At 44.8% G+C, this 27615-nt stretch overlaps 1 protein-coding gene across 3 annotated transcripts; it reads left to right on the forward strand.

Annotated features, from left to right (window-relative positions):
• The first annotated feature begins 43 nt into the window (after positions 1–43).
• On the forward strand, positions 44–27615 carry TRIM36 (tripartite motif containing 36). 3 transcript variants are annotated; one of them, XM_040580213.1, is made up of 11 exons: positions 44–142; positions 8879–9110; positions 12233–12298; positions 16693–17036; positions 20269–20415; positions 21478–21573; positions 22479–22732; positions 23363–23487; positions 24017–24307; positions 24611–24908; positions 26442–27615. In XM_040580213.1, the coding sequence occupies exons 1-11, from the start codon at positions 80–82 to the stop codon at positions 26794–26796; spliced, it is 2271 nt and encodes a 756-aa protein (XP_040436147.1). In that variant the 5' UTR covers positions 44–79; the 3' UTR covers positions 26797–27615. The 3 variants fall into 3 exon arrangements, with proteins under 3 accessions (XP_040436147.1, XP_040436145.1, XP_040436146.1); XM_040580211.1 differs by lacking the exon at positions 12233–12298 and having other exon boundaries at positions 16711–17036; XM_040580212.1 differs by lacking the exons at positions 44–142; positions 12233–12298 and adding an exon at positions 7884–8017 and having other exon boundaries at positions 16711–17036.

Below are 27615 nucleotides of genomic sequence, written 5' to 3' on the forward strand. Positions count from 1 at the left end.
GGGCGGGGAGCGGCGCGAGGGCGGTGTTCCCCGCAGCGCCACGGCCCCCCCGGCGCAGAGCGGCGGACGCGGCGGGACCATGGCGGTGGCCGCGGGCGGCGGCCGCTTCGGCTACACCTTGGACCTGCTGAAGCGGGGCAAGGTAGGGGCGGCGGGGGCGGGGGATGCCGGCAGGGGTCCCGGCGGCGGCGGGCCGGTGCGTGCCGTGAGGCGGCCCCGGGGTGCCAGGCCGGTGCCGTCGGGGGTGCGCCCGGACCGGGGGGGTCGCTTCCCTCCTTAACGTTTTGTTTGGGGGGTACCTGGCGCCGGGTTTAGAGCTGATGCACTTGGGGGGCCCGCCTCGTATCTGCCAGGCGCTTCCAAGGCTGCCGGATGGAAGAGTTAATACATGCGGTGCCCGATGCCACACAGCGCGACACAGCCCGGCCTCCGGCTCCTGCAAGCGGCAGTTGTCCTGCACGGTGCCGTGCCGTGCCGTGCCGTGCCGTGCCGTGCGGTGCCAGCCCGGCACCGGGGGCTTTTCCTGCTACCCAGGGTTGGGTGGGCTGCGGGAGATGCTGGAGTGAGAAGCGCCGACCCCAGGAAATGATGCAGAGTTTGCGGATATTTTGAGGGGAACTAGCATGTTTTTTGTATGTATCCATCAGTAGCTCACAAATACAAGAAGTTGGATTCCCCCCTCCTTTTTCGAGAATCCAACTTCTTGTATTTGTGAGCTACTGATGCTGATACATACTAAAAACAGTGAGTACTTCTGCTCTTACCAAAAACTCCTGTGGTGGTTTAAAAAAAATAATTAGTAGTAGTCATGGTATTTTTAAACTTAAGTGTGGCAAACAATGGTGTCGTTGGAAAAGATTGTTTGAATGCATCCTGAAGACCTTCCAGCTCATGTCCAGAGGCTGCCTTCACACCCTGGTTTTCTGCCCACTCTTCCTCCCACTCCCTCTTCTGAAAGTTGTGGATGGACTTTTATAGCTGGTGAGAGAGGAGTTTCCTGGGTGATTTTCTGCTTCTTCTTGCCCAAGAGTAAACATGCCTGGAGCTCCAAAGGAAAATTCATATGGCCGAGTCTTGTTCCTGTCCTTTTTATGCAATACAAAGGGTTTCAGGCAAGAAGCATCTTTTGCCTGTGATTTGTTTGTGAGAGGGCACTTAGGCCTGCCCCTTATCTCAAAGTTAAACAAACAGCCTGTGCTGATAGCTTGAATCAGACACCCTCTGCAAGAGCATATGGCTTGGCAGGCAGATGATTTAGCACAGTAGAGTGAAACATGCATGTTTATGGAAAACAATGCTGGTGTTTCTACATAGGGCATCACATTGCCAAGTTCCATCCTCAGAGGCATTTGATGTATCTGAAGAGAGAAGGAGCAGTAGCAGCTGTGTGACCTTCACAGACTTTCGAGAATGGTGGTCACTGCTTGAGACTTTCTCAGGTCGAGCTCTGACACCTCTCACTCTCCATGTTTTCCTTTTGCATTTCTTTACCTCTAGGCAGGGGGTTTAGATTACAGCCTCTTTGTAATTTATTGATGCTTCCCAGCATCTTGGAGGTGTTCTGCTGGGATAATTAAGCTGCTTTCTCAGGTGATGTAAATCATGCCAGCAAAAGGACTCTTCTGCATGGTAAACTGTATTTGCTTAGGGCAGGGGTCCTCAAACTTTTTAACCAGGGGGCCGGCACGGATGCAGTGGCAGGCAGCCATCTGCGGCTGCTTGGTTTCCCCCCCCAACCCCCGGGGGGGGGGGGGGGGGGGGCCGGGGGCAGGGGGTTCTGTAAATACCAGGGGCTGGATTGAGGACCCTGGGGGGCCATATCCAGCCCGCGGGCCGTAGCTTGAGGACCCCTGGATTAGGGGCAAGGTATTACTACTTAGAGGCCCCAAGCACCCCGGTTTTCCCTTTCTCCCACATCAATAAAGCTTTTGCAACGAGGCCTGAGAACATTATCATGCTTTGGCTTTACTGTTAAGCACCTGGTTTTCACTGAACGAAGAACTGTTAGAGAAACAGGACGTTAACAACAACAACTCGCACTCACCTTTCTCTGCATATGATCCCAGCAGGTGTGATACATCAGCTCTTAGACCCTGGGCATGCGACCTCTTTCAGCAGTTGTGCTGTGTTTCCACTCAGCTTCCAGCCTCTGTCAGGCCTCTCAAACAGGGCAAATCATTATGTATAATCATTATATATCGCTTTTCTCTGGGGGAATGTCACTTCAAAAACCTGTTATCTCCTTTAATGATCTGTGCTAATTATTCCCCTATGACTCTGTTTCACACACAGACAACTTGCACATCGTACCTGGAACAGAAAGATGCACGTAACACTTTTAGCCCCAATAAAACAGTCCTTGCATAATCCATATACCCACAACATCTGTTTAGATTCACTGCAACACACTGTGAGATATCCTGGGCCTCTGAGGCACCTGTCAGAAACGTCACAGCAGCATCTGAGCACTCCAATTGTTAATCTGTGAGACAGATTAACAATTCAATGCATTTTATACCAGAGGTACTGAGGCAGAAGGAATTCCATGACCTTCTTTCAGGACTCTGAAATCCCAGTTCAAATCACAGCAAGGATGGACATTCAACACTCAAAATGACATAGTATTCTAGAAATGGTTCCAGGTTTCTTTTTTCCTCTCTCGTCTCCATTGTCTATAAGTTTCCTTTTGCATCAGTCAAACACATGAACATCCCCACAATTGTTCACCCTCACTCCATTCAAAGTTGTTTAACTTGCATAGATATATGCTCTCTTCAATGGAACGCATCTGCTTCTCTTGTATTATTAACTTCAAAGAATTTTTAAATGCTGTCAAGAAATACTTGTGTCTGATGGGTAACTGATACCATTACTTGTAGTCCATTTTGTAGAACCATTTTCAGGCATTTTTCTGTAAGCAGAATAAATTCAATAAACCAATGTGAATTTCAGAGAGAGGCTAGCAGCACTGACACTATGTTTGTGCACCGTTGATTTTGTTGAAATTAAGCTCTTGGCATACTCCATTTTATAATCAATGCCTCACCCTCTGTTTTATTCCCTCACTCATTTCCTTTGTTTTGCCATCTATTCCTACCATCCCCATGGTTTGGAGAAACTGACAGTTTGTGACTCATAAGGAACAGCTTTAAAACCACTTCTCCAGAAAAAAGCATTTAGAGAAATAGTTACTACTAAACCCAAAATATAAACCTAATATAATGTGAATACAAGAAATAAAAAAAATAATTTGAAGAGCATTTCAAATCCTGCATGCTCTCCACCTGGCTCCTGTATGTGACACCTGATTTCTGTCCCTCTCTTCTGCCTGGTTTCATATAGTGACTGATGTACAATTCTCTCATGGTAGCATTTCAGCTTTTCTGCTGGTGAACGTAAGGGATAGAGCTACACAGGGATTAAAAAACTGAATCACATGAGAAACTGGAGAAAAGAAATATAGTAAAATTTACTAGCAGCTGTGGTGGCTGGTGGGTTTCTCTGGGCTGCCTGACTTAGCTGGAGTTCTGCTCCTCATCCTTTAGAAGATAAAGCTTTACATATTCCTTGCTTATGTGTAGGAAAGAGCTTGTCTGGGTTTTGGGTCCCTGTGAGGAGAATAGACCTTTACTTGAACAACAACTTTCTTCCATTTACCACGTGTCCAGAAGTGTGCCCGATTATGTCTGCATTGTGAGGGGTATTTGCACAAAAAGGTGACTTGGGTTAAAAGAGCATGTAGAAGATAACTTGTCATTCAGTTTCAGGTGACAGCTGGTTAGACGTTTCAGAGGAGCCAGAATCTGAAATTTAGCTGCTAAGAGAAGTTAAAATCCAGTTTGCCTTCACAGTTTTTAATCTGAGTTAATTAGCTGGGTTAGTCAGCCTGTGTGACAAAGGTGTGTTTCCACAGTTTGGGCATGTCCTCATCACTCCAGCAGTGGGTTCTTTGAAGCACCTACCAGAGCATGGGATGTGACACAGCGAGGGTGAGAGGCTAGCCATGCCCTGCGTGCCAGGGGTAGCTAGAATCTGAAGCGAAGGAGAGAAGGCAGCAGGACAGAATAGCAATTCCCTGTGCGCTGTGTGTGTATTGTTCATGGGTTTTGTGCCATATCTTTACGGTGCCAGAAACTGAGCCTGTGGCTGGTCTTCCTGTAAATTTGATTTAATTTTTTTATTTTAATGTAAACCTCTTATATTCCAAATCCTTTTAAAAATAACCGTTTGTGCTAAACAGTAATAATTTGTTCACCGGTATGAATCTTCCCTAGTTCAGAGATGGAGTGTGTTTTGATTTGTCATGTGTTTTTGGGAAACTTTTTCATTATTATTCCTCCCTTTGCTTGGCAAGGGATTTACTTCTGGAGGGAAACAGCAGGGTGCTGTGTGGACTGCTCTCTGTAGCTGCTCTTTGGATGCCCTGCAGCTGCTGCTTTCCAGGTGTCCTGAGTGTGAAGCAGAGTGCTGTACACATAGCAGTAAGTAATAAAAGTAAGGATGTACTGAGCCAGCTCAGCACACTTTGAGATGTGCCAGCTACAAATCCTACCCAAAGCTGATTGCAATCCCAATATTATGGCAGTTCAATGAGGACAGTCTTTATTTGCTCAGTGCTCTGTGCACAGCAGTGTCTCATATGACCTTCCGGACTTGTTTGGTCTAGCCGACCAAGTTATGGGCAGATAAACACCAGAATGAAAGGATGAAGGATTAATATTTTTATGACAAGGGATCTTCAATCATGGTTATTTTCATTTTGAAACACCACGGTCTATAGGCCCTTGCTGGCTGTCCAGGGAGATGCAATGAAGGGTAACCCTCAAGAAGACAAAGATCAGCCTGTATTCCTGAGCCAAACCAGGCACATTTCTCTCAGGCACCTTAAAGTCTTGCCTTATTGCTGAGCAAACAATGTATCTTTCAGCCTGCATGACTGAAAAAATCCTGGGGAAAACAGTCATCTTCAAGGTGCAACTTTTCAAGGCTAACTAGAGAAGCAAACTGCATCACTGACGATGTACAGAGACTGGGATGAGGGCTAAAACCCCACTGCATCCATCCTGGCAGAAAATACTTCCATTGCACAGGGAGAAAAGTGTCTGCCTGCTGCCTCAGTCCCCAAGACAGTCATGTTAGCTCAGAAGCAAATCTCCCTCTTCACCCTCTGTATCTTTGCTGTGGATGCACTGGCTCTCCTCTGATGCAAACCTAGTGCAAGGCAAGTAGCAGTTCAGTTGGAGTGCAGACCAGCAGAGAACAGGCTCACGCTTGAGCCATGGTGGCAAAGGCAGCATGAAAAAAAAAAATGCTTTGGAAAGCTTTGGCCTGAGGACCTGACTGCTGAAGGCAGGGGAACTGTTGCCAGAACCTCCAGCGTGCTTTGGGGCAAGGCTGTGTTTCTTCATGCAGCAGGACCCCAGATGCGCTCTATAACAAGTGTGGGATTTCTATAGCTTGTTGAAAGCCGGTGCCACATCCTTCTTTGAATTGTGCTGAGAGTTAATGCAAAGGAGCGCTTGGGAGACTGCTGCATACCAGTGATTAAATTAACAAGCCCATTTAAACTGAGGTAGGAGGGAAAATAGGATGACAACCCCCACTCACTCCAGTTTCTCTCTTGTGCTGCTCTCTTGGGAGTGCAAGACATGCCAGCAATGCCTGGTCAGACCCTGCCTGCTGAGGGGGCAGGAGTGAATTATGAAGGATGTGTTGAACTATCTTGACACTTCCCTTGACACTTCCTCATGTACAAGGAGTCCATCATTAGCAGAACAGGTGCCCAGTCAATGCACGAATGTGGTTGGAAACAAAGCAGAAAGGTAGGTCAGACTTCTGTGGCCACGCTGGTCTTGCTGACTCCTGCAGAGGCTAATGACAGGAGTCTCTTCCTATGGTGGTTTGTACTCTTACCTGTTTAATATACCAGTGATTCCTAACTGTTGTTTTTTTTCTCCCAGTACCATAAAGCTAGTGCAAATTTTGGCAGTGCAAATGTAGTAGTCTTAGGCTGGGGGAGGACCAAAAGGCTAGTAAAGTGTGAGTGCTGAAGTGTGGTTTTTCCCTTTGGAGGCCTTTGAGGACCTATTCATCCATGTAACTTCTTAAAGTGGTGGAGGAGGAGGAGGTGGTAATTAAAATCCTGTTCTAAAGTACCCTGAAGCCTGAGCAAACAGGCACACAAACAAGCTAATAATACCTTAATGATCTATTAAGGGATTGAACAAAGAGTCACTCACAAGTCCTGGCAGTAACAGCAGTTGGCACTGTGGTCCATGTGAAGGCTGTGGGAGGACAGGAGGAAAGTGTGTGCTCCAGGTTTGTCCATGCTAGCAACACCCACCTCTGCTGGCACCTACACCTCTGGTATGAAAGGCAGAACAGTTTGCATTGCTGTGTCACCAAAAAGAAAATTTCTCCATAGTGTTTCAAAGGCAGCAGTAGAGTGAAAGGGGCTTTGTTCTGGTCTGTGGCCGATAGTTTACTTGGCCCCAGGTCAACCACATCCAGCGTCAGCCACGGGTAGCGTGCAAATGTAGACAAGGGCTTATTAAGTGCTGCATCCTTCAAAGCCTGCCTGTAACATCGGGAAATGTGGGGACAGTAGAGGTGGTTAAGGGATACTATAGTTATTCAGATATTTGCAAATCATTACTCAAAACATAGTTGGAAGACTAACAGTTCATGTCCCTACCAACCCTTTCTCCCCACCTGCTCAGTTAAGTGACATGTTCCAGTTTGAATATACATACTGCGCCTTACTGGCTCCAGTTTGAATATACATACTGCGCCTTACTGGCTCCAGTTTGAATATACATACTGTGCATTACTGGCGTTACTGGCACCGTTTTGAGCACAGTACTCTGTGTTTTTATGATGATGGTTTATAAAGTAAATGTAACATCTTCATGTGTTCTCTAGAAAGTTCTTCTTTGTAGTATTAGACATGCGAAAACATCACCTCTGTCTTCATAATTTCCAACTGTCATTTTCTATTCAAATTTCACGTCCAGGCCACCGAAGACCAGATGTAAATAGCGGCCAAAAAACAAATAAGGCATCTCAAGTGTGTTCCTTTTATTGACTCATATGCAGGGAACTCTGAGGGGGAAAAGGAACTTCTTGTTCTGGTATTAGTCTTTTAAATAGGCAAGTAGGTCAAATTTAGGGTTTATCAAACTGTCGTCATTTCGTCGTCCAGGCAGTCCAGGCTCCATCCGCTGTGTAACGTAAGGAGACGGTACGCTCGCACCCCCGGGTTTCCCAGCCGGCGATTTTCCCCCTGGGGCTGACGCTGCGCTAACTACCGGCGGCGCCGCGCTCGCAGCGGCTGCAGCCGCGCCTCGGCCAAACCCGCCGAGGCTGGGGACGTAAAACGCATCCCCGTTTGGCCGGCGGGCGGTGAGAAGGGCATTTGCTGCGCTTCCTCCAGCGGACACGGGGCGCGGGGGTCCCGCCCTGCCCCTGCCTTCGCGGCCCAGCTGCCGCGCGAGCCGCCCGGTGGCGCCCGCGCTGGGGACGCGGCGGGGCAGCCCAGCCCGCGGGGACCGGCCCGAGTCTGCGCCGCGCCGGGCACCGCAGGCAGTTAACGGCGGCGCCTCGGCGGGGAAAGCACGAAATGCCCCCGCCGCTGGGACGGGCGGCGTGCCCGGTGCCGCTGGGCGGAAGAACACAATGAAATAGTGACACCGGCGGGGCCGGCGGGCGCGGGCGGGGGCCGCGCACCCCCCCCCGCCCCGGGGCGGCTGGACAGCTCCGTCGGGCCCGCCCGGCGCCGCCCCGCCCCCTGCCGGCCGCCCCGCCCCTGCCGCGGTGGGCGTTGGCCGCCCCGCCCCGCCGGTGCCCGGTGCGGAGCGCGCTCGCCATTGTGCCGTAGGCGACGCCCCTGTCCCCGCCCAGAGGACGGCAGCCCCGCCGGGTCGCCGCCCGTCTGGCCGGCCTAACAGCGCTCCGGCGGGCGGGCAGCCGCTGCCGCGGGGCCGGCGCGGGGATGGAGGGGTGCCAGCTGAAGAGCCCGGTAAGCGCCGGGGGGGGAGCCGGGGGGCGCGGCCGGCGGGCCGGGGCTTGTCCTTCCCTCCGCTCTCGCGGCTTGTGCCGCGGGCAGGGCTCGCACGGAGACCTTCGGACGGGGCGCGGTGCAGGGGACGCCGCCGGGGGCACATCGGTACAACCGGCCTGACGCCGGCGAGCCGAGCGGCGGCAGCCCAGGAGGGGCCGAGCTGGGCGGGCGGTGCCTGCGCCGGCAACTTGATGCTTCGGCGGGGCTCGGCCGGCAGGTGCTGCGGGCGGGGGGGCGACCGGAGAGCTGCTGCACCCACCAGGGCTGCGCTTCTGCGCAGTAAATAACTAAATAAATAATGTTCCTGACGCGGAGCTGTTAGCCCAATGAAGTCACAGCGGTTCCAGCCCTTAAACGCGAATTACAGGCGGGAAAGCCTGTTGTTTAACCAGTCAGACGCTTAATTTCCCCACCGCCCCCCTTGAAAAACGAGTGAACAAGCTGACTTAGACGTGTGGCTTCCTATTGTTGAGAAGCACGGTTGCTTTCGTTTCACTAGGTCCCCGAGTAGAATTAAGACTACTCCCCTCCTCTCCTTTCCTCCCCTGCAATGCAGACGTGACCTAAGGATGAACTGGCTTTGCCTGGTGGCAGTGCTCGTTTCAGCTGAAGTCAACGCTGGCAGTGCTTTCGCTAACCTTCATTGAGATGTGTTTGCGGTGTTAGCCAGAGGAGTGCTCCAAACCAGCTAGAGCTGTGTGGAACAATGATTCTACAGAGCTGGGTTTTGGTGACATGCAGACGTACAGCTGTGCCGTAAGTCTTGCTGGCTCATGTTTTCTGCACTTACCCTTGTTTCTCCCTCTTTCTGTCACGAAGGTTGCCATTAAGGGGATCGAAAGGGAGCTCATCTGCCCAGCATGCAAGGAATTATTTACCCATCCGCTGATCCTTCCATGCCAGCACAACGTGTGTCATAAATGTGTGAAAGAAATACTCTTTGCATTCGAAGACTCTTCTGTTGATGGAGGGTCTGAATCCTCTAATCAGAGTAGCCCTCGAATTAGAATCACTGCTAGCGTGGACAGAATTGACAGGATTACTAGATCAGGTATGTATCAGAATTTTTGCACCTTTTCCTAATTTTATGCATTAGATTGATTTATTTGAGCTGAATGGCATCTGCGTTGGTAAAATGCCTTCCCAGTACTCCTGATGTGGTTAGAGATGGCTTAGTAATAGTACAAGTCCTGTTCATTCTGTGGCAAGAACAATGGGAATATTTTTAAGAACAATGCACATTATTTCATATATAATAGGTTTGTCTTTGCGGTATCCTGTAAATCTTTGTAACCATTGTGCTTGTTTATTCTTTTATTTCACTTACATCAAGATGCAATAGCATTACTTTCAGTAGCATTGAGATAGGGATTATCAGCAATTGTATTGCCTGTCAGTAGCACTTTTGAGGTGGTTCCCTCAGGTCTTGGCCAGCCTAAATTCAGTAATTCTGACTTCCTTCTGAGCGTCTGCAGACTTTGAAAATGATAGTTTTGTCCTACTCATTTTAACGGAGCACAGATGACTGTAAGATGACTGTGCGAACAGTCTCTTTCAGTGAGGTCTGCTCAAAGCTTTAAAGAGTGCTTAGTTGTAAGACTCGGTGCTCTTTGTGACAGCACACCAGAAAGATTCTTACAGCTGTCCATGTAATCCACAGATGAGTTGATCTGCTTTTGCACAGATACATCGAAAGTGCTTTGTGCATCCTATACTGCTTGAAAGAAACCTTGTCTTGGCTTTTAGGCTTCCTTCTGACATAATTATCCACTTTAAAACCACACTCCACTGGTGCTCTGGAAGGGTCACCCATGAGACAAACCCTGAAGCTGTATCTTGCATTTCACATGTTACAAATGTTCATCCTCCCCTTCCCCGTTTTCAAAACTGAAATGTTTCATTTCACCCACTTCTGTTAAAGAACTACTGAGTTGTTAGTAGTGGTACTCTTTCAAATCAGTTTGATAAGTGAATGCTGTGTTTGCTGTGGCTTGGCTGGTTGAGGCTTACATGATTTTGAGGGAATCCCCAAGCCAAATGGTCAGTTATCTTCATTACAGTCCTGTTTTCTGGACATGGGGTGCACAGCCCCACAGTCACCGTGGAGCTCTGCATATACTTTCTGAGCCCTCTCTAGCTGCAGTGTTACGTAAGTTGGAATGAGAAGGACCCACTGGTGACTGCCTTCTCCCGAATCCAAGCCTGTTCCCTTTTTTCCTCAGTAAGCATAATGTTCTGGCATGGCATTGTATTCATGGATTGAAGTGGTCACCAGTTTTGGGTGCAGCTGTCTGGTTTATGTTTTTACAGCGTGGACATAGGAGTGCCGAGTTGGGTGCCTTGCGGACTGGTGGATGCACTGTGGGCAACCTGACCTTCCTGTGAAAACTGCCTTGGGAAGCGTGGGAGTGTCACACAGCCTGTGCATGGGGAGCAGCTTCCCCCTGCTCTGGCTCCACCACTGCCATCAGCAGTGTAAAGCAAGGAGCTAGTGCTTTATCTCCCATCAAAAGCTTCACTCCAGCTTGCTCCCCATCAGGCAGTAGAAACAGTGATCTAGCATGATATGGCCTGCACATGGTGCTGTGGCATAGTCTGCCCTGTGCTCAGGAGAGGCAGAGCTCCCTCAGGAACCTGACGTTTAATTACTACTAGATTTGCAGAGTTAAGTTTGCAGTGCCGCCACAGCTCTGCTTGCCCGATTTAGCATTGCTACTTCCTTACGCCCATAACGACAGGGCAAGAAAGACCCGTTCTTGGTACTCCTGCCCCCTGCCCCCAAGGTGTATGCATGGAAATTGTTGCAGCCATTGTAATCTTTAAATCCACAGTAGTCTGCCACCGTCCCAGTAAACTGATGGGAAGTTATGTGTTTTCTCCTCACCTGACCTGCTAGCAGAGGGAGATGAATGCTTTCCTAAAGACTTCTTACCCGTTTGAGTAGCAAGAGAGGGTTGAGACTTGGAAATAATGGGCTTCCTCCTCTTCCCCTCAAAGAGTGTTGAGCAGATGCACATCACAGGAAGACTATCTCAGACAGTTCAAATCTGCAAAATGAAAAGCATATGGAAGTGTGAGCTTTAAATAATATATTTGGAAATTCAGGTTATACTATCTTCACTTCTAATGTTACAGGCATTATACCTCCATTGCTATGTGGGTGTGATATTTGTTCTCAGATGTTTGGTACCAGTAATGTTTAACCAGCTTGCAATTTACATTTGTACCATTCTCACCCTGCATCTGAAGTGTCCATACTGCACATTGCCTTGCATAATTAATTGTGTGATCCTTAGGGGAATTTGTAATGAAACAGCTCCGTAAGAGAGAAGAATGTACAAGAAAACATCCCAAGTGGGACCTCACATGTATAACAAAAAACTAATACAGTTTCTGGTAGGCTTGTGCAGGGCATGTCACTGTCCAGACATTATCATTATATTTGAAAATGGACATGATACCTTCCTGCTGCTGTGGGCTTTTTCCTTTTTTTCACTTAAGGAATCCCTGCTATCTCCATGAGGAGTATTAGCTATTTACAATTATTTTGGCATTTAAATTCTTGAGCTGCCAGAAGGAACTGGTCCAGATTCTTGTGTTTGTTGTGCAGATGCAGCTTGCATTTTTCAATACAATTTATCTTAACAGAAAAAGGCCAGAACTGGTAGAACTCTTGATTTTTCAGTTGAAATGGAGTGCATTTGTCTCTTAAAATCTAATGTGTTGGTTTAAAAAATTCTCACTGTTTATATTGTATATAAAAATAATTTTTGATTTAAAAAATCATGTTGCATATAAAATGAAAATAAAGGATATTTCTTCTTGCTAATCTGTTTTCTGTAATGTTAGTGTAATTATAGTGTTGGTGTAATTGAAGTATGTAATGTGGTTATGTTGACACCTGTGCAGCACTGACAGATGATGCAGAAACTGAATGTTTGAAATCTCTCCCTGAGTCCCCCTCCCCATCTATTCTTTCTCCTTTTTTCTGTTCTGCTTAAATACTACAGTTGTTTCATGTGCTAGGAAATAAACATTCTTGCCTTTCAGCCCTGCAGTATTTTAACAGCCACAGGAGAGAAAAGAGTTGATGCTTTTCATTTGAACCATTGTAAACCCAATAGCATATCTAATTTTTTGGTTTCTAAACAGCTTTCTGTTCGTTGTTTGCAGCCTCACAGAGGAAATCTTTTGGGTGGAGAGGTAGAAATGCTTCACTTCTTGTATTGGCTGGAGATAGTCTAGCATTTAGATCTCAAGTTATTGTTGGTCAGCATATAGCTTTTTGTCAGTGGTCAAGTCCACAAAATGGCTTTTGCAGTGAGCAAAGGTACCGCAAAGGACTTCTGTAAGGAAAGCTTTTCATTCTGTTTAACACTGACTTAAAGGTCAACTGGACTGGAATTCAGTTAATATATTGGAATATATTTTTTTCTTGTGTGTACACATGACTGAACATACATTGATGGGTGCAAACACATGTTCTCTCTTCCCTTTAAAATAAAACCCCAACAATCACCCCACCCCAGCCCCTTTTTAATTTTGAAGAGTTTACATGCCCAAGTTTCAGTAAAATTGCTGTCTTGCTGGTAGTGAAGTGCAATTGCTAGATTGATCTTTGTAACATTGAGAGGTCATGGTTGGCCATCGCTTGTAATTGGAAGAAAATACTAGTTCTTCATTCTGTTGGAGCCCACTTAATTTGATAAATAAGCACATTGAAATTCACACCATGTTAACCTGAGTAGGTAGTTCTGGATCTGGCAATTTAGTATGGCACATGAATATATGAGGAAAGCTAAATGTTTACGTTTATACACTTGTCATATTTGGCAAGTTTAGTATCACCAGGTTGAAGGATAGCCAGTGTCTTTTTGTCTTAAGTATATCTCATTTCGAAAACTGAGCTAGTCGGATCATCTCAGCCAGTGTGTGGGCTTGTTAACATAAATATTTTTTTTCATGTGATGCTCTGTCAAAAGCGGAACACACTTCCCCCCTGCCCGCCCCCCCAAGCTCAATGTTGTCATAATATTGGCAGTCACATGAGCAATCTGTAGAAACTGTCTTTCAAGAAAGACATGAACTGAGCTAAACACAAATCTGAATTTCACACTCAGTGGAGGACAAAGCGGCTAATCGAAAGGGGAAGTTTAAATTGCTTAGTTGAAGACTGAAAGTATCATAAAACAAAGATACTGCAGGACACTGGCAGACCTCTTGGAAAGCTGTCCTTATCTGCTCTTTTTGCAGAAAGCACCCTTTATTTGGGGAAGATTAAAGTATCTGAAAATGACATTTTGCGGCTACTGACTTACCTCACTTTTTCTTTTCTTTCTTCCTAAAAATCCACCCAAAAGCATTAACTGAGTTTCAGGGGGTGGGGTGTATGGCAATATACCTTTATATTTTTTTAAAAAAAAACTTCTATGAAAATCCAGTTGACTTTTAAAATCTTTATTTTTTCAAACTCTCACACATTTAACTTCCATGTCTTCCATAATCATAAAACTCTGGTGATACTGTTTATACTTGGAAAACAGAATTTTACCTTTAAGATGTCCTATCCCTTTGCAAACCATCAGCTGCAGGCTGGGCTTTTCAACGTTTTCAGTGTTGGTACCTCTCCTTGGGGAGAGGAGATTTAGACATTATCTTTAAAAGACATAGTGAAGATTGCTCTTTGACTTAAGTCTTTGCAACCTGTATCCTAGTATTTGTGAGTTTGGAATCTTAAGCATAAACATGTTGTACTAATTTTTTAGTTACTGATTGAGGTATTAATTGCAAGTGGAGCAGTCTGTTTACAAATCACAGTGGAAAATTTCCTGTGATGATCCTAATATTTCACAATTTGTTTGTTGTAAACCAGAGTAGCCAAGTGTGAAAGATAATATCTGGAGGACCTAAGTTTTTCTGAGATGCACATCTAATATGACTACAAAATCCATGGGTTCTGCTGCTCTGTTTCTTTGTGTGCCTGTGTTTGTTTTTTTATATATATATATATATATATATAAATTTTTTTTTATATATATATTTAAATATATAAGCAGAACTCAGTTTTAGCAAAGTGGACGCAAGACAGATAGGAGAGATAGTGCTCGAAGTAATTTATCACTTCATCAGTGCTTTCTGTTTTAATATACAAGTGTAGAAATCCTATAAGCAGAAAGCAGAGTAATTCTTGCTCCAAGTTAGCATTTTAACACTCGCAAGGTAAAGAAGAGGATGTTAACATGCTTTAAGTGTTGAAGTGGCAGAGCATGCCGAGAAGCTTAGCAAGTAAACTTCCAGGGTTTAAAATGGGGAAAAAAACAATCCTAGGCTCTTGGAGTGCTGTTAGTGAAAAGAGATGAGACATCTGAAGGTGCACAGGGCTTCCTGGATACTGGATTGCTTTCTGAGAGCAGTGTCACCAGTCTTTGCAGAGCATGGCTCATTCATGATGACAATCTCGTTTCGGGCCACCACTGGCAGAATGAAAGGCCTCCACTGGAATGCAGCTGAAGTCACCTTTGAGTTAAACAAACATCCCGTCCACATTTGAGCCACTTGGCCAGACTTCAAAAGCATGCAACTGGATACAAATTTCAGATTTTTAAACTTGACCACTGCACCATGGGTTTTTGTTTTCTTCTTAACCGTGCTTTGTCATTTTTGTCATTGCTTGCTCTCTGCTACAGCATACTGCTTGTAGGCAGTCCCTGGACATTTGACACTATATGATTATCTTCTTAGTTTTAGCAAATCTAAGTACTCCAGATCCCTTTCTGTAGCTGTTGACTGCATGGCACTGCATGTGAAACCGTTTTTGTTTAGGCCATGGTGGAAGTCTGGAAGATGTGTGTTCCTGTGCGCAGTACTATCTTGGAGCATACTTTTGGAAATACAGTTTGTGTTTCACTCCTGTTGCTGTGCATTGCATGTGTGTGTTGCTGTGCATCAAGTTACAGGTACTGCAGGACGTGCAGTCTGGGTAATTAATTCACTTCAAGTAAGTACTAAAAAAAATAAAAAATAATCTCTGCTTCCCTTAGCCAGAGAATTGTATACCAGTGCCTTGTGTGACCCATACTGTTCTGTAAATGCAGTCCAGTTGTTCTGCTCAGAACCTACAGAAAGGCATGAGACCAGCTGGGTTTGTGACTGCCAGCTTGTCCACACGTCTGCTCTGATTGTGGCTTCTTAGCTGATGGTCATGCATAACTACCATGGGGCACATTTCAAAGATTATTTTTAAGAGCAATTAGTTCCTTCTGAGAACATTTGTTTTGTTTTGTTTTTTAAGAGACTGAAAAGGGTATGATATGAAGGGAGGTTTTGGATTAGGTAGAGCAGCACAAGGCGGATGTCTTTTGGGTAGAATGAAAAGACGCTTCAAAAACAAATGAAGCATCAGCACTTCTGGTGGAAAGATGCTGACTAAATACAGATGAGGACAAATTCCCTTTTCTGAAGAAGAGCCAGCTCCAACACTAGGAATTCAGCTGTAAGTCATACCTGCATTACAAATTTGTTAGTTACACCAACATACAGCCCTCAAAGGGATCTTAAAACCATGCTCCAGCTACAGAGGATGGTTTATTATTTCTGTGTAAGGGGAAGCTGAGAGGGCACACATTAAGGCTGAACAGTGGCTTAGCCTCCTTCAGAAATAGATAAAGGATTCTTTGATAGTTGTGCCCGCTGGGTTCATGAGTGAGACATGGGAATGCACTTCTTGTTCCGTAGCCTCAAGAATGTTACCCTGTAAATAGCTTTTGGGTCTGAGTGAGCCATCCCCATGAAAGGCTCCGAAGGCTCCTCCTTACCTTTGTGACCTGACTTAAGCCTTTGATCACTTTATTCTGGAGAGGAGGGGATATTTGTGCATAACTGTTTGGTAGGAGTGCGGTTTCTTTGCCATCCCATTTTGAAATGAGAAGAGATAGATGTACCCTGTGTAACACTGCAGATTTGTGGTTCCCCAGTTCAGGATAGAGGAATCTCTCAAACACAACAATCTTAGCATCCCCTTTGGTATGCAGTGCTTACTTACTAGTCCTCTTTTATCAAGTCCATTCAGCAAGGGCCAAGTCAGCCTCTGCATGTTTTGACTAAATGATTTGGCTGAGATTTCATATTGGTAATATCTAGTTCTCTTGTTTTCCCTTTAATTTTTTATTTGTCTTTTGAGATGAGCCAGATAAATTTGACTCATCCAAAACAAACTTCGGGGAGCTTGAAGCTGGCTATCTGTGTCTGGGAATAACCTGTCTCATTCTGGGAATAAGCATCTTTTCAGTATGGGCAGCCAGTTAGCCTAAAACTGGTTTCTGGAGGGTTTTGTGTTCAGTGTTTTGAAAGGCAGCAGATTGAGTGCATCCAAAACTAGAAGAAGACAACAGTATTGGAACAGATAAATTCATCTTAACATGGAATTGAGTTTCAGAGTAGTAGTTTGTGGTGTCCCCTGGACTTGGGCATTACACTACCTTGTCATGGCAAATATATTCCCTTTGGCTTGGCAGACTGCATATGCGTTGGGATTGTACTGGTTTGGATGATGTGCTACAATAGTTTGGAATGGGTTCATAAATTCCTGTGCTTCTCCCTCTAAACCTCTTCTGTTTATGCTCCTTCTAAATCAGGATTTGGTGTTTATACAGGCAGAAAACTCAATTCAGTGACTTCTAGATTGAGTCTATTTCCTTGTCCGGGTTGCCAGAGGAATATTGATCTTGGAGAACGTGGCATCAATGGCTTATTTCGCAACTTTACTTTGGAAACGATCGTGGAAAGATACAGACAGGCAGCCAGGGCAGCCATTGCTATTATGTGTGATTTCTGCAAGCCTCCACCTCAAGAATCCACTAAGAGCTGCATGGACTGCAGTGCAAGCTATTGCAATGAATGTTTCAAAGTACACCATCCTTGGGGAACTGTGAAAGCCCAGCATGAGTATGTAGCACCAACCACCAACTTCAGACCTAAGGTAGGTATAACATACCTTACAGAATTTGGGTTGCAGCATTTGCATATAGCTTCAAACGTATCTGTGCAACAGTAGTTGCTTATTGGGACCATTGTTGCTTTATTGACTCCAGCTGTTATTTATTGAGTGAAACATAAATTTCTGTTCTTGTTGATGCTGAAGTGGTTGTTATTGGAGGGGGCACTGAAAACATGTTTTAAGGTGACACTAAAACCAAGGATGTTTTACTTGCGGGAGTGGATCATGTTATTTGTCATTTTGGTTCTTTTTTTTTCCCTTCTGTTTTTGGAAGAGTAAATAGTCTTGAACATCTAGAATGGCAGTGCTTTTCTCTAAAAGTATGGGTATGTAAAGTAAAAGGATGCCTACGTGCAGTAAACTTAAAAAACCCAACACAACTGGCCTCCCCCCTGCCCCTTTAAAGCAGGTTTCCTTTAGATGTTTTGTGCTTGAACTTGATCCATCACAAAGCCATCTCCTTTCTTACCTTCTTCTTTGCACCTAGCAATAGCAAAAGGTGGAGTTCAGGTCTCCATTGTTATTACACCCTGTTAGTTTTTTTTTAGCTATAGCAGAGGAGAAGAATGTAATGGCAAGTTTTCTACTTTATGTGCTGCTACTGCTGCACTTGTACAAAACCGAGTGATTGTCAAGTGCTGTTACTGTTGTTTTTTCCTGCTAATCATGGTGCAGAACATGGCAGTGCCTTATTGAATTTAAGTTACATGATAGGAGGAATTGTCACAGCTGCCATCTCTCTAACAAGGGACCACAGTAAGTCTTAATGTCCCAGCACTTGCTGCATGCCTGTGGCCAGTGACCTCACTGGAGGTCCAGCAGATAGCAGGAATGCTAATGTTCAAGGAGTCCTGATTAATTTTTATTAAGTTAAGTAAATTTGATGAGTGTGCAATGTGTACAAGGCTCTTGCTGGTGGTGTACCTTCTTTCTGAAGCTGGAAAAATTTGAGCCTCAAAGGTTAGCGAGCAGATGATAGTGAACATGCAGAAGTCCACTTACTGCTGTCTTGAGTCTAACACATTCATTCCAGTTAAGAGCAAGCATGTGCTTGATGTGCTTTAAAATGCGCTAGCACACACGTCCTTTATAGGATAAATGAACAAGGTAAAAGTTTGCATGCTGTCTTCTGGCTCTTGATCTAAAATGCTGTACAGCTCCTTAAAAACTTTCGTTTTATGGTATCTAAACCCTTAAAATACCAAGGGCATCTTGTGATCCTTGTGTATTCTTAAAGGTACCATATGTTGTTATACTACATGCAGCCTGAATTTGATTTTAAAAGTCAGTAGTTGAATTATCCTGAAGTAGAGCAAAGGAGGGGGAGAAGTGATTTAGACCATCCTGTCCTTGATTTATCACGTGTATCCATGTGTGGGATTTAGCTTTTTTAAATAATGTGTGAAGACAGATGTACTATTTAAAAAAAAAGAACACGCCCCCCCCCCCCCCCCCCCCCCCCCCCCCCCCCCGAACTATGCTATAGTTAAATTGACTATAGATACATCTACTGTGTAGGAAGACTTCCCAACAACAGTAAACTGATGTTTACTGTGCTCTTATAGAGACTTTTTTGAGGACTGCTTGAGCTTAATAGAAAGAAAAAAAGAAAGAAAAGTGCATTTTTCATTGCACTGCATTGTTAAGACCTGAACTGAATGCATGGAGTATTTGCTGGTCTCCTAAACAATGTTCTCAGTCATGACTTTCGTTTAGAACCAGACTGGACAGCACTTTGTAACGTATGTGGTGGGGATGGGAGAAGCACATACTGGGCTGATTGTTCTTGAATTTTAAGAGAACTAGACAAGGTAATCTGCTGACCTGCCTCTAGCTTGTGTGCTATAATTCTTGCTTATATGAGCTATGCACTGCTGTGGAAAAATTACTGCCACAGACTAACAGCATGACTGCATGACTTTTTGGAGATGTCAGATGTCTACCTGCACAGCTCATTTTCCTGAAAGTTCCCTATTTTTCTTTCTTTTTCTCAAATCCAGCAGTCAATGAGATAGCTTATGACATATTCTGCTTAATGATAGTCTTTTGTACCAAGATGGCAGTGAGATTAGGGTCTTTGGGCTTTTCACCATAGCCTAAGATAACATTTGGGGGCTTGAAAGTTGGTTTTGGACATGGCCTGCTATTTGAGATTAGTGTGCTCATGTTTACACTACTCACAATTTTCTCCTTCTGTGCCCTTTTCTGTCCTTTTTTCTGTGCGTGTCTGAAAAGGTGATACTTTTAAAACTTGAGTATTGGCACAGCTATCTTGTTCTTGCATATTGGCACACCTGTCTTGTTCTTTTGCTTGATATGCAATGGAAAAGCTTTGTCAAGAGCTCTTCTGTGGTAACAGGGAGTAGATGGACCCAAATCAAATGCTGTCTTTCAGTCCTCTGGAATGAGGCAAAATGTTATTTTTTTTTTTTTTTTTTTTTTTTTTTTAGCAACTTTTCCTCCCATTTTAGATAGGTTTATCTGTTGCTTGAGCTTGGAGTTGAGCAGCACTTCCCCCCACTTTGAGGAGTTATTTCAATATGTTCAGTTTTTGAAAGATGATTTTTAGTGAACACCAGCATTTTTGCAATGTTGTTTATGCTGATACTGGAATTAGCGCTCAGCATGAACAACTCGTAATTGGAGTCAGACAGAGAAGCTGAAACACTGGAGCCTTTTGTCTTTAAAATGACCGTGACTGGCGGTGGCTGCATTTCGTTTGTTGCTCCAAGAGCAGCGGCTATGTGGCTGGTCAGAGTGTAGCTTAGACTCAAATCATTACAGTATTATGTCAGCTCTTGCTTTAAGAAACAGTTCATGGCTGTTTCAAGAGATGCTGGCATGGACATGGTTAAATTTGACAGGGTGGGTATGTTATATATTGCATTTACAGAACAGGAGTGTAGGGAGCTTGAGGCATGCAAACAGCTTCAGGGATTAGCAAAACAGTTGATTGCAGTATAGAGGCTATGTGGTGTGTACGCTGACATTGCCACGTGTTTACTCACTGTTAGACTTCGTCAGACTGTGTGTGTCCATCTGCTGCCTTTCACTGGTGTGGACAAATATAGAAGAGGGAAGATAAACCGAATATAAAAAAATCTACTGATGAAATCAGACATGGCTGTGGGATGCTTGAGAGTTTTGATGATTTGTTAAGCACCTCAGTTTTTAGAAGCACACCTGTGTCCTCTCTGCTCTCTATTTTTTTCAGATTTTGATGTGTCCAGAACATGAAATGGAGGGGGTGAACATGTACTGTGAAATCTGCAGAAGGCCTGTTTGTCACCTTTGTAAACTGAGTGGATATCATGCAAACCATAGAGTAACAACCATGAGCACTGCCTACAAAACCCTTAAGGTAAAAGTAAATATTGTTGGACCTGACCTTAGGAAGGGGAAGAGTAGTGAATGGCTGGTGTTAAGGGCAAGTTCCCTCTGGCAGGAAGCCAGGATGTGTGTTTAGAGGACACTGAACTAGTCATGAGGCATGCTGTTGTGCAATATTTGTTACTGTGTATATTAGTGTGGCATAGTGTGTGTCTGAGAAACTGTATTTTCTATGAGGTTTGAAACATAACCCCTTAGAAGTGTTTCCACCTTATTTTAGCCAAGTGTACAGCAGTATTGACCAGTGGAGAAGGTTTAAGCAGTTAACATTGAACAATCTAGCTTTCTGAAAATAACTGTCCTTGTGGCTTGGGTTAGCTGATACTTTAGAAGCACCCCTGAAAACTTTGCATCTGAAGTGTCTGTTGGGACCTTATAAATTTCTGAAGTTGCATAGCTGTTACTTCCCTAAGCACAGTACAGCAGGGAAGACTTGGAAAGATTGCTTTGTTTTTAAAGAATGATTGCTGCTACCTCCTCTTCTTCCTTTTCTTCCTCTCTTCCTCGCAGGGAAAGAAAAAAAAGACCAGACCCGTCTGTCTTGTGCTCTTTGGCCTCCTTGCGAGTTTGCAAGGCTTTTCCTGTACAGCTGTTAACTCTTGCAACTAAGGAAGTGCAGAGACACTCATAAGTTCACGCTTAGAACTACTCATTTTTCTAGCAAATCTTAATAGAAATGACTTAATAACTAACAAGGCTTTTCTGTAAGTTTTAGTAATGTCCTGAAGCCTCATGTTCCTAGCCTTAAGAAAGGGTGACTCCTGTGGCTGGGGAAGAATGAGCCAGGTCAGGCAGTTGCCTCTTGTCTTTAGAGGCTGTGCCCCAAGCTCTGCTCACAGCAGTGGCCTGATCTCCCTGTGCAGCAATGGCAGGTCACCGAGCAATTCTGTGTGGGCTTGCTGCTCCTAACTGGTGGCAGGCTGTTGTCCTTTTAACTAGATCAGCTGAGTGCTACCTGGATGACGTGCCTGTGCTGTTTGTCAGTTTGGGTGAGACACCCTTATTCTGCCAGCTTCCTATTTTTTTTTAATAGGAGAAACTTTCAAAAGATATCAAGTACCTCATCAGTAAGGAGAGCCAGGTGAGAGCTCACATCACGCAGCTGGATCTGCTACTGAAAGAAACAGAGGTAAAAGTGACTTGTGGGTTGTCTGGGGATGGCCCTTGCAAAGACTTGAACTGTTTTCAGTGAAGTGTTGAAAATCCTTTTTTTTTTTTCAGTTAGCCAGTAGAACAATTTCTGAATGGTTTGTGTTGGTCGTGAATCATACACAATAAGACATAATCCTGACAGTGTGGGAAATCTGGGCAACATACAGAGTGAAGTTAAGTTTTGGGTGCTGCTGTTGAATTGAAATACAGCTTATTTGACACTTTAACCAAAGAGACGTGTACATTTACAGCTCTTGTGTATTAATGGTGCCGCGCAGTTTATGCTGTCTGTTTACCTTGAGGATGTTGCAGTGAAATCAGAATTAAGGGAAAAATCCCCCTGCAGAAGAGTCATAGTTGGAAATCACATAGAAGCTGAAAAAGACAATGGCAGAAATTGCAGGAGCTCCTGGACCTGCCTCTGTCTTGATACAGATTGTCTTTCTGTGCTTCTCAGTGCCTTTTGTTCAGGGCACTAGTCAGAGGTAGCACTACAGTTCTGAGGGCATCCGTGAGAAACTGGGCTGGACCTCCGGTTCAGGGTGATGGGGGAAGGTGGAAGAGCACCTAGCTCTTGGGCACAAAGACTTTGAGACTGACCTGCTTGCTTTTCCATGAGCTGTTTAGACAAATGCCATGCATAACTCAAGGCGCTGTCAGAGGAACACTTTCCTGCTCTTGGTTCTCGGTGTTAGGGTACTAAAGGCTAGCTTGGGTGCAGCGCTGATGGCGTTGTCAGTCCCAAAGAGCATAACAGATCTCATTAGTCTTGTCTGTCAAGCGCCTGACTAGATTGCTGTGATACCTTGAACAACCTTATGTATGTTTCTGTACACAGCCGCAGCTGTGGAATCTGTCTGAGTGTCTTTTGTTCCCTTCTAGTGCAACAGTGAAAGGGCTAAAGAAGAAGCATCTCAGAGTTTTGAGAAATTATTTCATGTCCTGGAAGAGAAGAAGTCTGCAGCCCTTAGGGCAATTGAAGCTTCTAAGACTTTAAGGCTGGAGAAATTGCAAACGCAAGCAGAAGAATACCAGGGGCTCCTGGAAAATAATGGCCTTGTCGGATATGCCCAAGAAGTGCTTAAAGAAACTGATCCATCTTGTTTTGTTCAAACAGCAAAACAACTTCACGTCAGGTATCTGAATTACCTTCTGTTTGAGGGACGGGTACCCTTCCAGGATGTCTGGTCAGCCGTATTGTTTTGACACCTGCTAGCAAAGTACGGAATGTCTTGCAGAGGTTCAGGAGGTGGTCCCGGTACCGTTCAGTAGCAGTAATTAGAGTGTGCGTTCAAAAACAGCACGCAGGAGGGGCCCTGTCCTGTGGCAACACCGAGCCTCCCTCAGTAGGACTGCAGTGGAAGGGTGGCTTGTTCAGCTCACTGCCGCATTCCTTTGCTCAGAGATTGTATCGGGTATTTGCAAGTTAATCAAACATGTCTCTTCCGGCTTTAAACGCTTTCATCTTAATGGCTGCTCTCCGTGAGTGCTTCACACCTATTTTGCTCTTTGAGCATAATGCCTCAAATTGTTAAAATGCTCTGCCAACAGAATTGCCTGTTCCTTACCTTTACACGGTTGTACAAACAGCCTTTAAATGTTGCCTTTGAATTCTGTCTAGAGAGGCAGAACTTTCTGGGAGGTATCAGTAACTATATGAAGATGGAACTTTTTGGAAAGCAAAGCTTAGCAATTTTGTTTAAGGAATGCACACACGTGAATTCCCTTTTCTCTCTTCTGCCATGCCTCTGCTTCTGTGCTGTCAGAATCCAAAAAGCTACCGAATCTCTGAAGAGCTTCCGGCCAGCAGCTGGAGCTACTTTTGAAGACTTTGTGGTGGACATAGCCAAGCAAGAGGAGATCCTTGGTGACTTGTCTTTCCATTCCAATGGTAAGTTGCGAGCGCACCAGCTCATTGCCAAGTTACAGCTTAAGGGCTGCTCTGAAAGAGGCAAAACTTAGGCAGGGCTGCAGCGGCAGAAGTCAGTCTTGTGACTTGTGTTGTCCTTTCTGTCTCTGTGATCCACAAGGCATTACCTGGCAGCAATGGTAATGAAGCTTCAGCTTTGGTAACGAAGCTAAGACGCCATTGCTTTCAGTGCCAGTTAACACTGGCTTCCAAATTATTGTAGATCAGTAATACTAGGTCTTTGCAGATGCTTTTTGTTGCACGACAAAAAAGAATAGTTTTCATATGCTTTTTTAGCTGCCAGTAGAAACGAACAATACAACTGTGAAAGTAAAAACAGAAAGCGAAGGTTTTATTTAAGTGCACATCCAGAACCATCCTCATCTGCACTCATGAATTGAGCCAGGTTCCCCCCTGCGACTCATGGTGCTGTAGCCACTCAACAAAGGGCTTGTATATGAATTCTAAACCAAGGTGTATCTAACCTTGTGAGGGTTATCTGTCGTTCCAGGTCTGGAAATACCAGAGATCAATGAAGAGCAAAGCAGAATATACAACAAAGCTCTGATCAGCTGGGAATGCCCTGGGAATGTCGACTCGGCTGATATCTATGTCCTTGAATATCGTAAGCTTAATAGAGAAGACGAGACTGAGATGTGGCAGGTCGAAGTCTGCAGCAAGAGCAAAGTAATACCTGATCTTGATGATGACAGCAGCTATGCCTTTAGAGTTCGCGGCTATAAAGGCTCCATCTGTAGCCCTTGGAGCCGAGAAGTTGTTTTGCGTACTCCTCCAGCTCCAGGTATGGGGTTTTCTTATTTCCGCAAGGTGCTGGATCTGTGTCTGTGGGTGTTGAGAGCTGTACGTACGTAGTTCCAGTAGCTCCCAGACTTTGACTGTACAGTTACTAGTTGCATAAATGTTTAGAAGCACTGTTAATGGGTTAAGCAGGTAGCATGCTGAGACTGTGTTAAATTGCATGATGTTCCTGGTAGCCTTCAAAAGTGAGAAATCCCAGTGCCAGGGTATATGCAAATGTAGTTTATAAGCATAGGAGGCCAAATACCTAACTAAGAGGAAAATTTTTTGGGATACTGTTTTTCAGTTTTCAGTTTTCTTTTTGATGACAAATGTGGGTACAACAGTGAACATCTCCTGCTGAACCCAGGAAGAACCTCTGTGGAGAGCAGGGCTGGATTTCCTCTGCTGCTGGGATCTGAGTGCGTGCAGGTCGGATGCTACACAACCTTGGATTACATCATTGGTGACACTGGGATTGCCAAAGGGAAGCACTTCTGGGCTTTTCACGTGGAAGCCTATTCATACCTGGTGAAAGTGGGAGTTGTTTCTAGCCACCAGATAAATAAATTGTTCCATAATAGCCACGACGTGACCAGCCCAAGGTAAATTGCATACTCTTGCTTAATACATGTTTTATAGAAGGAGATGTCTTTTTAAAAATATAAATAAAGAGCGGTTCTGGCCTCAATTAGTACACAAGGTGAACCTAACCAGTGCAAAGTAGCTTGAAGGATATGGTGTAAGCAGGTTGTCGTGTTCATCGTCTACAGTTAGCGGGGAAAATGTGTTAGTTACCCAGAGTCCTATTTTCTTTCTTTTGAGGGTAGAAATCAGGTTTCTATAGATGTCAAGACATGTCACTTAAAGCAAGAAGGTAAAAAAGACAAATATTGCAAGATTGAAGCAATGCTTAATTGTCAGTAGTAAGACTCCGCCTTCATTCCTTAAGCATGCCAAGTTTGGCAGCCGTTCAGAGGTACGATGTTCACTGTGCACATCTGCGTATCTTTGCTGTAGCTTGTGTCACGGTGGATTCCAAGCCACTGGCTTATCCCAGGCTGTGTGCTTGCATGTGGTACTGGAGTGCTAACTGAGGAGAAGCTCAGTGGACAGTGGACAAACGAGCAAAAAGATTTCCAGCTCTCAATTACAGTTGTACTAAGCCTGGACGTGCCTAAGAACTGCAGGCTGGGAGGCTGTCTGCTGGGGACTCTGAACTTTTCCAGGAATCTGACAAATGTGTTGGCTTCCTCCTGGAAGTGTAAGAAAGCCAATGTCTTGAGCTGCTTAAAGTCAGATGGAGCCTTTTTGCAAAGTGAGGACTTAGATCCTGATTTCCTGATTTCTTTTTCCGTATCCACACAAATATCTGGAAAAGTTGAGCTGACACACACCCAGCCTCCCACCAGAAACGCAAATCTAGGTAGGAATTGTCTGCACAGAAGAATGTCTGCTTCTGCAGTCTGACTTCTTCTGGGGACAGAAGCAGGGGGAAAAGCATGTAGACTGAACAAAGCTGGCTACAAACTTTTCCCCAGTAACCAGCTGGGAAACAGGGGTTCAGGGAAGCCTCCAGGCAGTGCCCTTTAAAAGCAACAAACAAAGTGGCAAGCCAAACAAACCAGATGCACCAAAACCCTAAGCCTACCGTGTTGTGTTGTGAATTTTAAAAGGCAATGTAATACAGCAGTGGTGTGGAAAACTCATAGAACAACCGTACTGTTAAACGCATTTACTGGTGTCGCTTAACATTATGTAAATAAAGTTAAATGTATCTTGTCTGTAATGGTTAGTCATTTTCGCTAGATTACTTCTCAAGTTAACTAATTTGCTGTTCCTGTAGGTTCATTAATGATTGCCTAGCATGAGTACACTCAGATACACCTGTTCCTTAGTAAAGCCTTCTATGGTCTCATCCGTATTAGTGTTTAGCTGTTATTGTTTGAAGTGGCCCATGTGAGTGTCCTCCACCTACAACAGGCATCTTCCCTCCTGGCTTAGGTAGATTTTTACCCCACAAGGTTTTCCAGGTAGTTGTGTAGTGTTACGTATCTTATGGAAGTGTTTTCTCCACTTCACATCGCTGCTCCCACTGTGGAATTTGACAAAAACAAACAGTTGTTTTTCTGTTCCAGATACGAGCAAGACAGTGGTCATGACAGTGGGAGTGAAGATACCCTCTTTGACTCATCGAAGCCTTGCACCCTGGTCACTTTAGGCATGAAGAAGTTCTTCATCCCCACGACACCTGCTGCCCCCAAGGATCCAGCAAGCAGAATCCTTCCCCTGCCATCGTGCTTGGGCATCTGCCTTGATTATGACAATGGCAAGGTGGGGTTTTACGATGCAGACTGTATGAAATGCCTTTATGAGTGCGAGGTGAACTGCTCTGGCATGATGTACCCAATGTTTGCCTTAATGGGTGGCGCAGCCGTTCACCTTGAGGAAGCTGTCACAGCGAAGTATGAGGAGTACGACAACAACGTTTAGTGCAGTAACCTCTTTCTATTGCTGCTCTGAGATGGAGAATGACGGCGGAAGAGCTCTACCTTGTCCCGATTAATTATGTTCTACATATATGTTGTTCACAAGTCTCTCTGTCATGTCTTTTTTTAAACACGTTGTCCAGACGCTTCCCACACCAGTGTGAACTGTTCTGGGAACTCTCCTGCCTTTCTCGTGATCTGTGTGATGCTGTTCTCTATGGACTTTCTTGGCACGAGGAAGCAGGAAAGAAGTTTAACTAGCAACCAAAATCACTCCTCATGGGTAGAAATCTGCCTTCTATGTAACTTAAATTCTTACGTAGTCAGTTTTGCACTTAATGAACAAAGCTGACAGCGTGTGAGTGCTGTTCTCCTTTTAAGAGATCTGCCTGAAATGCCTCTGAGGGATCAAACGCCTTCCAAATAACCCCAGAGCACCGGGGTTGGGCCTTTCAGCACGAAAAATTATACACCAGACAGCAGTCGGAACTGCATATGAACGTTTAGCTTGTATTTGGAAAGAGAAGGGTAAACTAGAATGCGATTGCATGTCATATACCTTTGATGTGGCTGTAAGCTAGAACTCTGACACCTGGTGTCATGCAGTTGGTGGCATAATGATAAGTTTCTTTACTCTTCTGGGCTTTTACTATAGGCTGCAAACAATAGAGTGCAATTCTACTTGAAGTACAGAATTCAATGTCCAAAATCAAAGGTGTTTGCATGTGTGAGTAGTTGTACCTGGTATTTAGGCAAAAGCAAAAGAGTTCTTGACATCAGTTGTAATATGTGAACGTTAAATAATCAGGTATTTCTTAATTTT

The sequence above is a fragment of the Falco naumanni genome, chromosome Z, assembly GCF_017639655.2.
Source record: "Falco naumanni isolate bFalNau1 chromosome Z, bFalNau1.pat, whole genome shotgun sequence".
In the NCBI taxonomy this organism is placed as follows: Eukaryota; Metazoa; Chordata; class Aves; order Falconiformes; family Falconidae; genus Falco; species Falco naumanni.

Excerpts from the sequence above, each read along its gene's own strand:
- TRIM36 (XM_040580213.1), top strand. The coding sequence starts at position 80 with ATGGCGGTGGCCGCGGGCGGCGGCCGCTTCGGCTACACCTTGGACCTG. Across the intron at positions 21,574-22,478 it reads TGCTACTGAAAGAAACAGAG|TGCAACAGTGAAAGGGCTAA; the intron begins GTAAAAGTGACT and ends GTTCCCTTCTAG. Across the intron at positions 24,909-26,441 it reads CACGACGTGACCAGCCCAAG|ATACGAGCAAGACAGTGGTC; the intron begins GTAAATTGCATA and ends TTTCTGTTCCAG.